Source organism: Heptranchias perlo, chromosome 12 (assembly GCF_035084215.1).
Source record: "Heptranchias perlo isolate sHepPer1 chromosome 12, sHepPer1.hap1, whole genome shotgun sequence".
Classification (NCBI taxonomy): Eukaryota; Metazoa; Chordata; class Chondrichthyes; order Hexanchiformes; family Hexanchidae; genus Heptranchias; species Heptranchias perlo.
This window is the reverse complement of record NC_090336.1, coordinates 15,812,826-15,829,964: the sequence shown is the minus strand read 5'-3', so window position 1 is coordinate 15,829,964 and position 17,139 is coordinate 15,812,826. Positions and strand designations below refer to the sequence as shown.

The window sequence follows — 17,139 nt, the reverse complement described above, 5'->3', positions numbered from 1 at the left end:
ATAAAATGCCCGCCCGTTATACGCTCCATCCGATATACGCCCCACCCGTTATATGCTCCGTCCGATATACGCCCCACCCGTTATGCGCTCCGTCCGATATACGCCCCATCCGTTATGCGCTCCGTCCGATACACACCCCGCCCGTTATGCGCTCCGTCCGATATACGTCCCGCCAGTTATACGCTCCATCCGATATACGCCCCACCCGTTATGCGCTCCGTCCGATATACGTCCCGCCCGTTATGCGCTCCGTCTGATATACGGCCCGCCCGTTATACGCTCCGTCCGATATACGTCCCACCCGTTATACGCTCCGTCCTATATACGCCCCGCCAGTTATGTGCTCCGTCCGATAAAGGGCCCGCCCGTTATACGCTCCGTCCGATATACGCCCCACCCGTTATGCGCTCCGTCTGATATACGGCCCGCCCGTTATACGCTCCGTCCGATATACGTCCCACCCGTTATACGCTCCGTCCTATATACGCCCCGCCAGTTATGTGCTCCGTCCGATAAAGGGCCCGCCCGTTATACGCTCCGTCCGATATACGGCCCGCCCGTTATACACTCCGTCCGATATACACTCCGTCCGATATACGGCCCACCCGTTATACCCTCCGTTCGATATACGCCCCGCCAGTTATACGCTCCATCCGATATACGCCCTGCCAGTTATATGCTCCATCCGATATACGCCCCGCCAGTTATGTGCTCCGTCCGATAAAGGGCCCGCCCGTTATACGCTCCGTCCGATATACGGCCCGCCCGTTATACACTCCGTCCGATATACACTCCGTCCGATATACGCCCCGCCAGTTATATGCTCCATCCGATATACGCCCCGCCAGTTATGCGCTCCGTCCGATATACGCCCCACCCGTTATGCGCTCCGTCCGATATACGCCCCACCCGTTATACGCTCCGTCCGATATACGGCCCGCCCGTTATACGCTCCGTCCGGTAAAAGGCCCGCCCGTTATACGCTCCGTCCGATATACGCCCCACCCGTTATGCGCTCCGTCCGATATACGGCCCGCCCGTTATACGCTCCGTCCGATAAAAGGCCCGCCCGTTATACGCTCCGTCCGATATACGGCCCGCCCGTTATACGCTCCATCCGATATACGCCCCGCCAGTTATATGCTCCGTCCGATATACGCCCCACCCGTTATGCGCTCCGTCCGATATACGCCCCACCCGTTATGCGCTCCGTCCGATACACACCCCGCCCGTTATGCGCTCCGTCCGATATACGTCCCGCCAGTTATACGCTCCATCCGATATACGCCCCACCCGTTATGCGCTCCGTCCGATACACACCCCGCCCGTTATGCACTCCGTCCGATATACACCCCACCCGTTATGCGCTCCGTCTGATATACACCCCGCCAGTTATACGCTCCATCCGATATACGCCCCACCCGTTATGCACTCCGTCCGATATACGCCCCACCCGTTATGCGCTCCGTCTGATATACGGCCCGCCCGTTATACGCTCCGTCCGATATACGTCCCACCCGTTATACGCTCCGTCCGATATACGCCCCGCCAGTTATGCGCTCCGTCCGATAAAGGGCCCGCCCGTTATACGCTCCGTCCGATATACGGCCCGCCCGTTATACACTCCGTCCGATATACACTCCGTCCGATATACACTCCGTCCGATATACGGCCCGCCTGTTATACACTCCATCCGATATACGCCCCGCCCGTTGTACGCTCCATCCGATATACGCCCCGCCCAATGTATGCCCTGCCCAATATACGGCCCACCCATTATAACCCCCGCCCGATATACACTCGGCCCATTATACCCCCCGCCCGATATACTGCCCATGCGGTATACCCCCCGCCCGATGTATGTCCCACCCAATTTCAGTGACTTCAATGGAGCCGGATATCGGACGGGCGTGTAGCAGGCGGCCGATTCAAACCCGCCCGTTATGCACTGCCGCCCGAGTCGAATTCCTTCCCCAATAGATCTCTTCCTACCCATTACTTTTGTCCTTGAAACCTCTGTGAACAACAGTTTTGACCAATTTGTTTTAAGTATTTGTGTGTTGCGATATTCTGCATTAACAAGCTGATTTAATTTTTTTAAAATACCGTAGGTACAAATTTTGTTTACATTGAAATGAAGGACTTCGCTCTTGGGGAATGGGATGGTTTTCCCACTTTTGCCACCCAGTGTCAACTATCGCACGACCTGGTGCAGAGTAAAGCTCCATCAAACTTCAGAAGACTTTCTTCGACTGCTACAAGGTACATTTCTCCATCCCCCCCACATCAACCATTTCATGGATTTTCTCAGTGAGACTATTAATTTGATGTGAATGTGTGTCAAGTTTTGAGAAGTGGACAGCCACCCACTGGGAACTGGATTACAATTGAGCATCCTGCTCAGAGCCTTAACAACTGCTGCCCTTCCTTCTGTTCTCCTGAAGCTGTTGATGGGTAAGTCTCTGCCATGCTGGCAGCCCTTCAGTACCTTGTCCAAAAGGAATGCTTCATGTCTGAGACAGAGGATGTTGGCAGGCTATACAACTGTGGAGGGTAACAGGGCTGCACCAGATCCTATCCATTCCCAACGTTTACTCACAATTCCTTTCCGGAATTAGTCAGCGGGTGGAATCACCTGCTGATTTTTCCCTTTCCTAGCCCCGGGTCAATTGTAGTGCCCCAGCTGCTGTCCTGCTTGAGAGCAATTAACTCAGAAGAGATTGTGAGCTGCACCTGGTAATTTAAGGAACCAGATTTTCCGCTCATTTGCAACCAGGGAACACAGTGATCACACCATATCTCCATACCATCTATCCCTTTGTGTTGCCCATGAATTTCAGGGATTGTCCCGGAGGAGTCAGAGTGCTTGTGCCTGGAGAAAGTGCAAGCATTCCAAGGGTATTTAAATGAGGTCGGAGGGATCTAAAAACACCTCCCACATCATGGTCCTCTTGGAGCATCAGTGTGCTCATCTGGAGGAGCAACCAGAAAAAAGTAGCTGGTAGGCCTCGCACTGGAATTGGAGCATCTGAGGGGGGCCTGGGTGCCATCTGGTGAATCCATTCAGACAGTAAGTACCTTCTGTTTCCTGGTACCTGAGCGGGACTGGTGGCCTTCGGGACTGGTGGCCTTAGGGACTGGTGGCATTCGGGACTGGGTGGCATTCGGGACTGGGTGGCATTCGGGACTGGGTGGCCTTTGGGACTGGGTGGCATTCGGGACTGGGTGGCATTCGGGACTGGGTGGCCTTTGGGACTGGGTGGCATTCGGGACTGGGTGGCATTCGGGACTGGGTGGCATTCGGGACTGGGTGGCATTCGGGACAGGTGGCCTTTGAGCTGCTGCTTTTGGACAACAGCCAGAAGATGTCACAGCTGCTGGCCATTACCGCTGCTGTAGGCCTTTCAGGCCTGTGGCAACAGCTGGATTTCTACTCTTGCTTCCAAGTGCAGGACCCAGCAAGGGGGCAGGCTTGCAACAGATTGGGGCAATGCTAATGACCTGAACCCAGAAATACAGGCACACTGGAACCAGTCAGCCAGATGAAGGCATGGACTGAGGAGGGGGACGAAAATGAGGGCTATGGCCTGTGTGACTTTTTAGCCAAGAGTCCATCTGGGGATCTCGAGGGAAGGTGTGAATCCCACAAAGTCCTAAAAATATAATTTGAAATCAATGTGATATAGTGCACTATCTGTTCCAGATCAGTGGGACACTCAATACCACAACATGCTGTTCTAAATCAAGAGGGTTCAGGATCAGTGGGATAGTCTGCAGTATAAAACACTCTTTGGGATCAGTGGGATATCCTGCAGTATAAAACACTGTTCAGGATCAGTGGGATATCCTGCAGTATAACACACTGTTCAGGATCAGTGGGATAGCCTGCAGTATAACACACTGTTCAGGATCAGTGGGATAGCCTGCAGTATAAAACACTGTTCAGGATCAGTGGGATAGTCTGCAGTATAACACACTGTTCAGGATCAGTGGGATAGCCTGCAGTATAACACACTGTTCAGGATCAGTGGGATAGCCTGCAGTATAAAACACTGTTCAGGATCAGTGGGATAGTCTACAGTATAACACACTGTTCAGGATCAGTGGGATAGCCTGCAATATAACACACTGTTCAGGATCAGTGGGATAGTCTACAGTATAACACACTGTTCAGGATCAGTGGGATAGTCTACAGTATAACACACTGTTCAGGATCAGTGGGATAGTCTACAGTATAACACACTGTTCAGGATCAGTGGGATAGTCTGCAGTATAACACACTGTTCAGGATCAGTGGGATATCCTGCAGTATAACACACTGTTCAGGATCAGTGGGATAGTCTGCAGTATAACACACTGTTCAGGATCAGTGGGATAGTCTGCAGTATAACACACTGTTCAGGATCAGTGGGATAGCCTGCAGTATAACACACTGTTCAGGATCAGTGGGATAGTCTGTAGTATAACACACTGTTCAGGATCAGTGGGATAGTCTGCAGTATAACACACTGTTCAGGATCAGTGGGATAGTCTGCAGTATAACACACTGTTCAGGATCAGTGGGACAGTCTGCAGTATAACACACTGTTCAGGATCAGTGGGATAGTCTGCAGTATAACACACTGTTCAGGATCAGTGGGATAGTCTGCAGTATAACACACTGTTCAGGATCAGTGGGATAGTCTGCAGTATAAAACACTGCTCAGGATCAGTGGGATAGTCTGCAGTATAAAACACTGTTCAGGATCAGTGGGATAGTCTGCAGTATAAAACACTGTTCAGGATCAGTGGGATAGTCTGCAGTATAACACACTGTTCAGGATCAGTGGGATAGTCTGCAGTATAAAACACTGTTCAGGATCAGTGGGATAGCCTGCAATATAATATGGCATCACTGGGACAACTTTAAACAAATAGGAAATTCTCAGAAGCACTGGAAACTTTAAAAAAAATGATCACCAGTTAAAGAACCCATAATGCCTCAGAAGGGCCAACTAACTGCTCGGAACAGAGAAGTAAAATCCAGCTAAGGAAGTCTGACAGTAATTGAATAGAGAGCAGATGAATAATTCAACAGGAGCAGTGGTTTTACCCCTGGGTTTAATTCCGCTCTATCAGCATGCATCAGTCATTTGTGAGGCTTGCATCTGGTTTTTCATTCTGAAACTGCCCACTGGCCATTCAAATCAAATTCACCTGCACATTATTAAACTGTGCAAAATATGTATTTTCTTCTGGCAGGGAGGTGATCTGTGAAAATATTTAGTTTCCTTTATTAATTTAGTTAAGTTTCACACATCTGAACAGGCACCCTGCGGCGGCAGTTAAATTCATTCAAAGAGGGTTCGTAAAGAGATAGAGCTAAGGGTTTGCAAATTTACATTTCTCTCAAACCCTACAGAGTCATTTATCTTTTACATATTCAGGACCTTAGGGCTCCAAGATAGCAATTAGCTGAAGCATTGATGTGTTAAGAAGTAGTGACAGTTCTGCTCCTGGAATGGACTGAAAGGTGCTCACACTTCTTGCACTCTGTACTTTAGAAATACCAGTGTTTTTTTTTGCAGCAGTAGCTTTAAAATTATTTGCAATCTCAAATCCTTTTCAGACGGATGTCCTTTACTTTGAAACAAATAAACACAGCACACCACTGCAATCCATATGACCCAGAGTTGGAAGGACTGTTTCTTTAGTAACACCTGAGGTGAACAGGGCTTTTTATAAAAAATTGTAAAGCCTACATGAAGGACCAAGGCCAGTAATGAAGGCTGCCACTATGGTTGAAAGGAGCAGACAAGAAGATGAAATAAATCCAGAAATGGTGATTAGCTGACTTTAAGCTTTGAATTTTAAAAACCTGTCGTTTGTAGAAGTAAGGGAAGGCTGGTGTAAGTAGGGAATGCCATTGATTTCAGGTCATGGGGAAGATTGAGTTAGAGTGGACAAAGAGTATAGAGAATGGAATTTGGAGCTTCAGAGTTACAAAAGAGGAAAGTTCAGAGGAGCACAGTGCGTAATAGTGTTGGTAAAATAATGATAAGAAAGGTTATAAGAAAGGTCACTGTCAACCAGATTGCAAAGTATACAGGGCAGCATTTCAGAGGGAGTGGAGAATTTTTGGTTGACTCTCTCCCAGGGATTGAAGGCTGTTTCTGATTTTGTGAGGTCTGTTCATCCACTGATCTCTGACAACCAGAATGCTGTTCCCAGTATCAATGGAGAAGCTGGTGTGTTTGGCTTACAGGCTGCACCCCCTCTTGGAAGCAGCTCAGAAGAGCACACCATTGGCTCCCTCCAGAAGCCTTTATCTTTGCAGGACCAGGCTGCCAAGCAGCCTGTGACAAAGGGTCAATCTATCCCCTGTCCATCAAAGAATTTGGGGGCCCTGAGAGAAGGGCCACTCCCATCCCAAGAGGCTCATAATACTTTGCAGCAACCTTCTACATCTCAGACCCAAGGTCCTCAGGTAGACTTGTAAGAATAGGCACAGAGAAACTTGCATGGTCACAAGAGAACCACATGATGTTTTTTTGTAAAAACTTGTAATAAATCAGTGGAATATTTGATATAAGGGCTGTTTGGTGTTTGGTGTTCTTGTATGGCAATGGGGGACAGGTAATGTGCTGATGTTATGGCTCAAGATTAGGGTGTGATAGCTAGCTGTGAGAATCAAGGATTTTACATAGATCATTGAGAATTTGGTCTTTGATAGGCTGTGAAGGTGTGCTGAATGAGTCTGTCTCTCAGGTGTCCGTCACCCGTTGCCACTGCATCTGCTTCCTGTTCTTCATGGGTGGAGTCTACAGCATCAGCTCAATAGGTTCCCTGACATCCTCTGGGACATCTACCATCAGTCCTTTCCTAATTGTAAAGCTGTTAAGCACACAGCATATTACCAGGGAAATGTCTCAGAAAATGCACCTGGATGTACAGATCCTGCTGGATAGATAGCACTGAGGCAGTCTGATAGCTAATATGGCTTCCCTTGCAGCCTCCTGCTGTTCCTCTTTCTCCAACCTATAGATCATTTAAAGTGAGATTCCCATTGGGAAGCTGATTCTGCAGACCTCAGGTCCTAGCCCAGTAATTGTCTTGACGTTAAATGCTTTCTAAGGGTAATGCAGAATGTAAGGGAATGCTTCCTGAATACAAGAGTGAATTTTTTTTTTGCAATACTCGCAGTGACTCCCAAGGTATGGCCAAAAATCTCCACAAGCAGCTCAGTGTCCCTTTAAAGAAATACTTCCACCTTGAGGAACGAGTCCTGGCAAACTGTGCCTTTTAAACAGTGGCGCTCATTCTCAAGGGAGGATGGGAAGGTGGAAGTCCCGGAATTTAGGATAGGTGATGCCATCCTGTCCTAACTCCGTCATTTGTTGTGGCTGCCACTGAGAAGGTGGGCGCTTCTTTAGCCCGCTCTGAAACTGAACACAATTTCTGCCCGGGCGCTCCTCCAAAGGAAAATCGGGCCTGTCACAAATTCCTGGCCTTGCAAAGCCACAAATCCAGACTTGCGCCCTCCTGCAACACAGGAATTTTGGTGCCTTAATTTTTAATGCATCTAATTATTGTGCTTATAATTAGCATTCCATTCCATGACAACGTAAATGCACATATTATGGACTGACTACAAATACTTGAATTTTCCACATTTACCGTCAGCATTAACAAAGATTAAAATGACGGCCGGTACTGCGGTCGGTCAGCAAACTGTCCTTTGGCCTTTGAAGCCTATGTTCAACTCCAGCCCGGACCGATGACATAAAAGTATCTTCTGTCTGTAAGAATCTTATATGATATGAGTTTGAGCAGACTCAACCAAGTTCCTAATTGTAGCTCAAAATTTGTGCTAAAAGGGGGAGGTCACAGGTTAGCTGGTGTGGAGAAAAAATAAGAGGCATTTTTCTGAGGTTGGCAGAGAAAGGGAATCTTTCCTCTGATCTAACAAACAGATTATATATAGACATAAATATAGAGGGAGAGTTATAGAAAATGAGAAAGAGGGGGAGAGAATGGTGGGAAGAGAGAGGGGGGAAAGAGGGGGAGATAAAAGAGAGGAGATAGAAGCAGAGTGAGAAGATAGAGAGAAATAAAAAAGTTAAATTTAACCCTGGTCGAACTACTTTACCTGCATAGAAATCCATTGAAGTCACAACACAGAAACAGGCCATTCAGCCCAACCAGTCTATTTACCTTCCATGTGAGCAAATATTCCTAATCATGTTTACTTACCTCATTCCCATATCCCTCTATCCCCTTTTCCATCACTATCTATTCAATCTAATCTTGAATGTAGACAGTTTCTCCCTTACCACTAGCCCTGGAAGTGATTTTCACAGCCTCACAACTCTGTATGAAGAAATTTCTCATGTTTTCTGTTCTAAATCTCTTACATTAAATTTGTATCTATGGTCCTTCATTCCAGATCCCTCTCCTGGAAAAAGACTGCTTCTATCTACCTTGTCCCATCATTTTAAGCACTTCTATCATATTGCCCCATAATCTGCATTGTTCTAATTAACAAAAACAATTTTTCAAGTCTTATTTGTATTTCCTTATACCAGACAGCATCCTCAATATCCTTCCTATAGTACTGGACACAGTATTCTGAGGTCTTATTAAAGTTTTATATAGGCTTATCAAAACCTCATGACATTTATATTCAATACCTCTTGAGATAATACCTAGATGTCTATTATCTTTTTTGCAGTCTTATCAACCTAAGGTGCTGCCTTTAAAGTCCTGTGAGCCTGTACCGCCAAAATGCATCTGCTTTTCCACAGCACCGAGCCTGCTTCCATTCAGAGTATAATTATTATGTTTTTTTACCAAAATGCATTACTTCACACTTACTGAATTCCATCTGCCACTTTTTAGCCTATTCCCCCATCTTATTAATATCCCTTTATAGCTTCATTTTATTTAAAAAAATTAACTATACCCTCTTATTTTGGTATCATCTGAAAATTTTGACACCACTCCCTCTAGGCCTATATCCAAATCATTGATATGCACAGTGAACGCAAGAGGTCCCAGAACTGCACCCTGTGGGACACCTCTAACCACTTCCAACCACTCTGAAAAGCTGCCCTTAACTCCTACTTTTCATTTTCTCCCTTCTAACCAGTTTTTAATCCAGTTTGCTATCCTCCCCATAAATCCATACCGCTTAATTTTCATATAGACTGAAAGGTCTGATCATGAAATGGGAGCATTACAACCAATATATGTGCTTCCAAGCCCCACCGAATTTGAAGGGTTCTGAAAATCTATGTTCAAGCTCGGATGAGATATAAACAAAAAAAAACACAAAGAAAGCCTAATCCCCCAGTAGCTGTGATCAGGGAAACTAGCAGGCTGATTTTTTGCAAATACATGGGATAATAATTGTTTTCAGAGTATTAACTCCCATTTTACTAATGACTTGATTTATTGCCTCACTGCTGCATCTGGGAAGAGGATTTTAAATTGGAAATTGGCCAAGTGTGCTGATCTTTTTATGACTGCAATTATTACTGTTGTGTCTTCGTTTTTAATGTCTTTTTTTTTAGATGGGGTGGGGGGGAATGGGGAGGAAGGCACTAAGTAACAACTCTGCAAACTGTTGAATACTAATTGAACTAATTGAGCTTAAAACTTATGCAGTGGAAGATGGTGAATAGTTGCACTCCCTGTACTGACAGCACACATAGCCTCTTAATCACTCGAAACCCTGCAGAACAGAAATAGGACCCATCACATTAATTCTAGCATTACCTGATTAATTCACAGCAGCTACCATGGCTGAAAGTTGCAGTGACTTCATTTAAAAAGTGCTTAGGACACACACACACACACACACACACACACAGGTTTGACAAACACTTTTCCTCGAAAGGAATGTCCTTTTAAAAAAAAATCACAGGCAGAGGTGTGTGACAGGCAAAAAGCATTGAGTGAAGAAAGGGTGATAGAGGCATGGTGCTTGCAGAGGGGAGGGAGTGACAGAGTCACTGAACAGATGTCAATGGCAGAGTGTGGGCAGAGGTGAGTGGCAACTAGGAGCGCAAAGCAGGCAGATTTAGTGACAGTGACAGATGCGCAGAGCAAGCAGAGAGGGGGGAGAATAATAAATACACAGCATAGAGCAAGAGGAGACAAGTGCACTGTATTAATATTTAAGAGCTGGTCTATAAAAGGCCGTTAAATATGATCAACCCCCAATCCCCGGAGAGTGATTGCTGTTATCTTGAATGGCAGAGCCATTTGGTTTCTTACAATGGAATAAATGGGTAAAATAAGAGTTCAGTACTCACTGCAGGGCCTCCAATGCATTGTTAGGGAGATGAAAATATTTACAGCTGCTCATATTTTTAGATATCTATAATCATTCTAACTTACCTCCAGTTGGGAGCCTAGTAACAGAGGTCCTAAATGTCCCTGAGAGACAGGGCAGTGTTACAGGGAAAGTTGCATTGATTCCATATTTATTTTATGTGGTTGCATTGAAAACGGTAAATGCTGAAAAAGTACAGCATCTGAGACACTTTGAATGAAAGACTTTGTTAATTCTGATAAAGGGCCCAACCCGAAATATTAACCTATTTGGTTTTTTTCTGATCTAGTCGGAGCTGCTGTGCATTTCCAGCATTTTCCAGTTTTAATTGATATTTACAGCATTTGCGTCTTTACGTTTCATCTTTTTCTTTCCATTGCAATAGAACGGGAAGGAAAATGCACAGTAATGTTCCAAGAAACGTCCCGATCATGGTCGGACAGCCTTTGAGTGCAGCCATTGTTGTTAAGCGATGGAAACCCCCCCCTCCCCCCATGCTGGTGGTCACCAAAACTCACCCAGGTATTAAGCACCAAGAATTCCATATAAAAGGAACTGAATTGGGAAAAAAGAATTGGATATATTTACCTGTGTACAGAGAGATGTGCAGTGAATCGATAATTTCAAACTTCACGCCGGGGAGAAATGGCCGCCACTGGAAGAGAAAAAATAATCAGTGAGCAGGTGGATGCTGAGAGATAATCTCCAGCATCTCAATCAGGAAGTGGGATTCCAGAAGTTAACACAACTTTTGATAATGGAGGAGACGCAAATTAAGTCTGTCCACAGATGAACTCAGACACTTCTTAAAAAAAAAAAATTTTCACCACTCTTTAACCTGGAATTTGTTCCTATTCAGGAAGTGTTAGACACCAACACCAATTGGAGCATCCCTACTGCTGCGCTGGCTGAAATCAGCTAACTCAATACAGGACCAGAGATCGAACCTGTGATCGAACACCTCCCCCACATTAGTGCACTGATGTCATCCAATTACTAAAACTCACTTATAACTTATAAATATCAGCAGGGTTAAAAATCAGATTTCCACAGGCCTCACATCACACTGACAAAGTGACCAAATCGGCTCTGTTGATTTTCTTGGACTTGCAAAGCTGCATAAATCATTAACATTTGTGTTTTCTGTTTGAAAACACACCAAAAGAGTCACAAATAAAATATGACCCAAATATATACATGTGACAGTCCGGCTCAGAGTCTTTGAGCTGAAGTGCGAGTTGGAAACACATAAGGGAGGGGGAGGAATATCTATATGGATTTCTCCGGAGTACAGTCACACCTCAGAGGAAAGCACAAGTGCAGGAAGGGGAGAGTACGACCGTTAGTCAGCAGGATAATTGGGAACCTAGGAGAGATAGAGGAGGAGGTTCCGCAGACATTGGTCCTATTCAACAGGTACGAGGTGCTTGATATCCTTGCGAGGATAAGGATGTAGGCTGAAAGGAGGATGCCCAGAATGCTAACCATGGCACCGTGGAGCATGAGGCAGTCCAAAGTGGGAGGGGGAGGATCTGAATAGAAAGGTTGTAGTCATAGGGGATTTTATAATCGGGGGATAGATAGTGTCCTCTGCAGTCACGACTAAGAGTCCAGGAGGGTGTGTTGCCCACCTGGTGCAAGGGTAAAGGATATCTCGGAGCAACTGGAGAGGAACTTGGAAAGGGAGGGGGAGGATCCAGTTGTCGTGGTCCATGTCGGCACCCATAGCATAAGGAAGAACATGGAGGAGGTCCTGCTAAGGGAATATCAGAAGCTTGGAACTAAATTAAAAAGCAGGACCTCATGGGTGGTAATCTCAGGATTACCACATGCTATTTGGCTTAGGGATAGGCAGATCAGAAAGGTTAATGAATACGTGGCTGAAAGATTGGTGTGGGAAGGAGGGGTTCCATTTCATGGGACATTAGCACCAGTACTGGAACAGGAAGGTGCTGTAACATTGGGAGAAGCTCCACTTGAAACGGAATGGGACCAGAGTCCTAGTGGAAAGGATAAATGGGGCGGTGCATAAGGATTTAAATTAGCAAGATGGAGGGAGACATTCGGTAGTGATAACAAAAGCCTAAAGATAATAGAAACAGGAGGTGAGTGTTAAGGTCAGACCAGGGTAAGGAATAAAGATAACATAAACGGTCAAGGAACAAAACAGAAGTATAAAAGGACTGTTAAAAATAAAGTAAAAGGAACAACTATTAAAAGACAAATTAAACTACCTGTACAGCAATGTACACAGCACGTAAAATAAAATGGGGGAACTAGAGCCAATAATCTGTCGCGAGGAACCAGATGTGGTAGGAATAACTGAATCATGGCTACATAAAGAACAGGACTGGCAATTGCAGGTTATAACATAATCAGGACGGATAGGGAAGGAAGAAGGATGGGGTGGAGTAGCTGTACTAATCAGAGATAACATAATGGCAGTAGAAAAAAAGGGACATCACTAACAGAAGGATAGAAACGGAATCCATATGAGTGAAATAAAAGAGAAGACGGAATGCATCACGTTAATAGGGGTACACTACAGACCATCTCATAGTGGAAAGGAGGTGGAGGAAGAAATACGTAAGCAAATATGTGAAATTAGTAAAGGACCTGGAATAATAATCATGGGAGATTTTAACTACCCCCAAATAAACTGGCAGGAAGATGTAGGTAAAGGGATACAGGGAATGGAGTTTTTACAATGTGTGCAGGACTCCTTTCTTACCCAGTATGTAAAGAGCCCAACAAGAGAGGAAGCACTGCTGGATCTAGTAATGGGAAATGAACCAGAACAGATAAGTGAAGTAAGCGTAGGGGAACATCTAGGCACTAGCGATCACAACATAATAAGGTTTAAGATAAAGAGTGAGAACGACATAAGTAAGACAAAGACCGAAGTAATAAATTGGAAAAAAGCTGATTTGAAGGGGATGAGAATGGAATTAGGGAAAATAAACTGGAAAAAATTACTGACAAACAAAAAAATAATCAGCAGTGGGAAACATTTAAAGCGGTGATCAATAGAGTCCAGGAGAAACAGATCCCACTAAAAAGCAAGATCAAACGAGCCAATATAGAATCATAAAATCATGGAAAATTTAGAAGGTGGCCATTCGGCCCATCATGTCCGCGCCGGCCGAAAATGAGCCACCCAGCCTAATCCCACTTGGTCCGTAGCCTTGTAGGTTACGGCTCTTCAGGTGCATATCCAGATACTTTTCAAATGTAATGAAGGTTTCTGCCTCTACAGGCAGTGAGTTCCAGACCCCCACCACCCTCTGGGTGATTTTTTTTTTCTCAACTCCCCTCTAATCCTTCTACCAATCACTTTAAATCTATGTCCCCTGGTTATTGACCTCTCTGCTAAGGGAAATGGGTCCTTCCTATTAACTTCATCCAGGCACCTCATAATTTTGTACACCTCAATTAAATCACCCCTCAGTCTCCTCTGTTCCAAAGAAAACAACCCCAGCCTATCCAATCTTTCCTCATAGCTAAAATTCTCCAGTCCTGGCAACATCCTCGTAAATCTCCTCTGTACCCTCTCTAGTACAATTACATCTTTCCTGTAATGTGGTGACCAGAACTGTACACAGTACTCAAGCTGTGCCTTTGCCCTAGCCAATGTTTTATACAGTTCCAGCATAACCTCCCTGCTCTTAAATTCAATGCCTTGGCTAATAATGGAAAGTATTCCATATGCCTTCTTAACCACCTTATCTACCTGTCCTGCTACCTTCAGGGATCTGTGGACATGCACTCCAAGATTCCTTTGTTCCTCTACACCTCTCAGTATCCTCCCATTTATTGTGTACTCCCTTGCCTTGTTTGCCCTCCCTAATGCATTATCTTACACTTCTTCGGATTGAATTTCATTTGCCACTTTTCTGCCCACCTGACCAGTCCATTGATATCTTCCTGCAGTCTACAGCTTTCCTTCTCACTATTGTTGTGGGAAAAATCACCACTTGGAGTCAGACTTAAAGATTCAACATGCAGTTTATTGGACAAAGCTTTGGGAGAAGACTGGACATTCCGCAATGCACGCAGCTAACTTCTCAACTTAAAAATGGTTGTCATGCTTTTTTATACCTTTGAAATACAGATTTTCAGTAGCTTTTACATCATTAATCTTGATTACACACATTAACCAATTAAGCCCGCATGGCAACAACGGACTGTTTACATATTAACCAATCAAATTAAAACAACTGTTATCACCTTAAGACAGTATGCCTTTGTTTCACGCAGTCTGGTTCTATAGTTTTATCAGTTCGTTGTGAAATGTCCTTTGTATTCCCAGACTGTAAGCCAGTTCTGGAATGTACAAACTCAACACTTTTAACTGTCTTTCCCACAGTCACAGAATCCATTTTATTTAATAGTGTCCATTTTGTTTAATAGTGTCCATTTTATTAGTAGTCAAGCGTTATATTTAAGCTTTTAATTAGGGTTAGTCTAATCTACACAAAGCGCATTTCAGTGTGGTTTTAGGGTAAATACCACTGCCATGTACCCATTAGTCACTTCATCGTTGCCTTTAATTCAACAGTCCAAATTTCACGCTAACACTATCAAGCACACAGCCAATTTTTTGTATCATCTGCAAATTTCTTAATCATGCCCCCTACATTTAAGTCCAAATCATTGATATAGACCACAAACAGCAAGGGACCTAGCACTGAGCCCAGTGGAACCCCCCTGCAAACAGCTTTCCAGTCACAAAAACACCCATCGACCATTACCCTTTGCTTCCTGCTACAGTGGATGAATAAAGAATTAAAGGCAAAATTGAAACTTAAAAAATGGCATATACTAAGTACATAGAAAACAGAGAGGATGAAATAAAAGCAGAACATGCTGAAGAAGCTCAGCCAGTCAGGCAGCATCTGTGGAGAAAGGAACAGAATTAACGTTTCAGGTCAAACACCTTTCATCAGAACTGCAAGATGTTAAAAGAGTTAAAGTTTTTAAGCAAATACAGAGCCAGGGAAAGGGGGGAGGAGAGGAAAGAACAAAAGGGAAGGTCTGTGATAGGGTAGAGCGCACGAGAGATTAAATGACAAAAGGGATGATGGTGCAAGGCAAGGAAGGTGGTAACGGGACAGGTTAAGAAACAAAAGATTGGTCAGGAGTAGCTGTAAATGGCAGCAGCAGAACCATGACCAGCACTAGCTGACTGAAAAAAATGGGAACAGTGGTTATGATCTGAAGTTATTGAAATCAGTGTTGAGTCTGGAAGGTTGTAAAGTGCCTAATCGAAAGATGAGGTGCTGTTCCTCGAGCTTACATTGAGCCTCATTGGAACAGTGTAAGAGGCCGAGGACAGAGAGGTCAGAGTAGGAGTGGGAAGGGGAATTAAAATGTCAAGCGACCGGCAGGTCAGGGTCACTCTTGCGGACAGAGCGGAGGTGTTCAGCAAAGTGATCACCCAATCTGCGTTTGGACTCCCCAATCATGAGGCATGTTCTGTTCCCCAGCCTCCACCAGTGTTGCTAGAAACCAGCTGCCAGGGAGGTAGATGGCAGGAGCCTGGTGACAGCTCTTTCTCCAGTTCACCTCATGTCCCAGTGCTGCCCACCCGACCCTCCCCCTCTTCCATGGGGAACTGTCTGCCTTCTGCTAAGCATTTACCCACAATGATGGGGGCACCATAAGTTAGCACTGCAAAGCACCACCTCGTGAACTTTGCACATGTTGTTTGTCTGGTCTTCAGTCAGCCTCCAGAATGTACTCTTTATAGCCATAAACACATTCAAAGAGAAACAGCAACCAAGTCCAACAGCAACACAAACATAGCGCCACTCATCCAGCACCGCAGAAGAGACTCCCGTTTAAATGAAGTCTCCCTTTGAAAGCCCATATGTACGTTCCAAACAGCAGTTAAGAGATTCTAAACCTTAGAAAGGCTTCCTTTGTGAAGAGAAAGCAGTTTTGCAAACATTACAGTGCCAGACTTCCTGTCAAGGGGGATTTCAATCAGATGTGTTTTGTACCAGGTTTCATTAGATTTCAACTCCTTGCATTCTTCCTTCTGTATGATTTACATGTGACAACTTTGCCAGTGTACAACAGCTTATCTGAAGCAGATCTCTAAGTGAGTTATACAGTCTCTAGTGGCGTCAGGAATTCAACAGTAAACACTTTGTAGTGCTGCAAAACAAACGCCTTTTAAAACATGCACTTTGGCTTGAGTTCTGACAGGAGAATTTACAAACTGTATTTGAATTTGTCATCACCACAGTGGGAAGAAACCACATTTTATGGGGAGGGACGGGGCAGAATGACCCAATGGAACTAAAAGAATAACGGCTACAATTTAAAGGCCTTCATCGTAGAGGGAAAGAAGTGCTGGTTCCGTACCATTTTTGCCATAATTATATTTCAACACTTTCTGAGCAATTTTTTCAAAGACTGCGCTTCTTTAAATAATACACTTTGGAGCATTTTATATCAAAGAGTTGCAAGCTCTAAGCATACATTTTGGAGGGAATTGTGAACCTCGAGTGATAATGAGCCATCCACTATTTTGGAATTTGCATTTTTGCTAAAGTTATTAAAGGCACAGTGTAGTCACCTGGATTATTGTATAATAAATCCTGACTGAGGCTTGTAAAAGGAAGCAGAACTTCACAATATCACTGAAGAGGGCCGTCGATACAAAATGTCTGCTCCCACCCTGCCTCTGACCAGTAGTTTTAAAGCATGACACACAAGGCCAAAGAAAACCTGAGGTACACCGGCCAATGTGAAATATTACACCAGCCTTGATTTTTCGCTGGGTACAATAGTTGCCACATGAACACATACCTAATTAA

General features: G+C 44.7%; 1 protein-coding gene across 2 annotated transcripts in view; it reads right to left on the bottom strand.

Moving 5' to 3' along the window:
- Positions 1–17,139, bottom strand: part of b4galnt4a (beta-1,4-N-acetyl-galactosaminyl transferase 4a) — a 659,811-nt gene that overhangs the window by 147,721 nt on the left and 494,951 nt on the right. For both annotated transcript variants that reach the window (XM_067993694.1, XM_067993695.1), the window contains exon 9: positions 10,904–10,970. In XM_067993694.1, the coding sequence (XP_067849795.1) occupies positions 10,904–10,970 (67 nt within the window). The remainder of the gene's footprint in view (positions 1–10,903; positions 10,971–17,139) is intronic.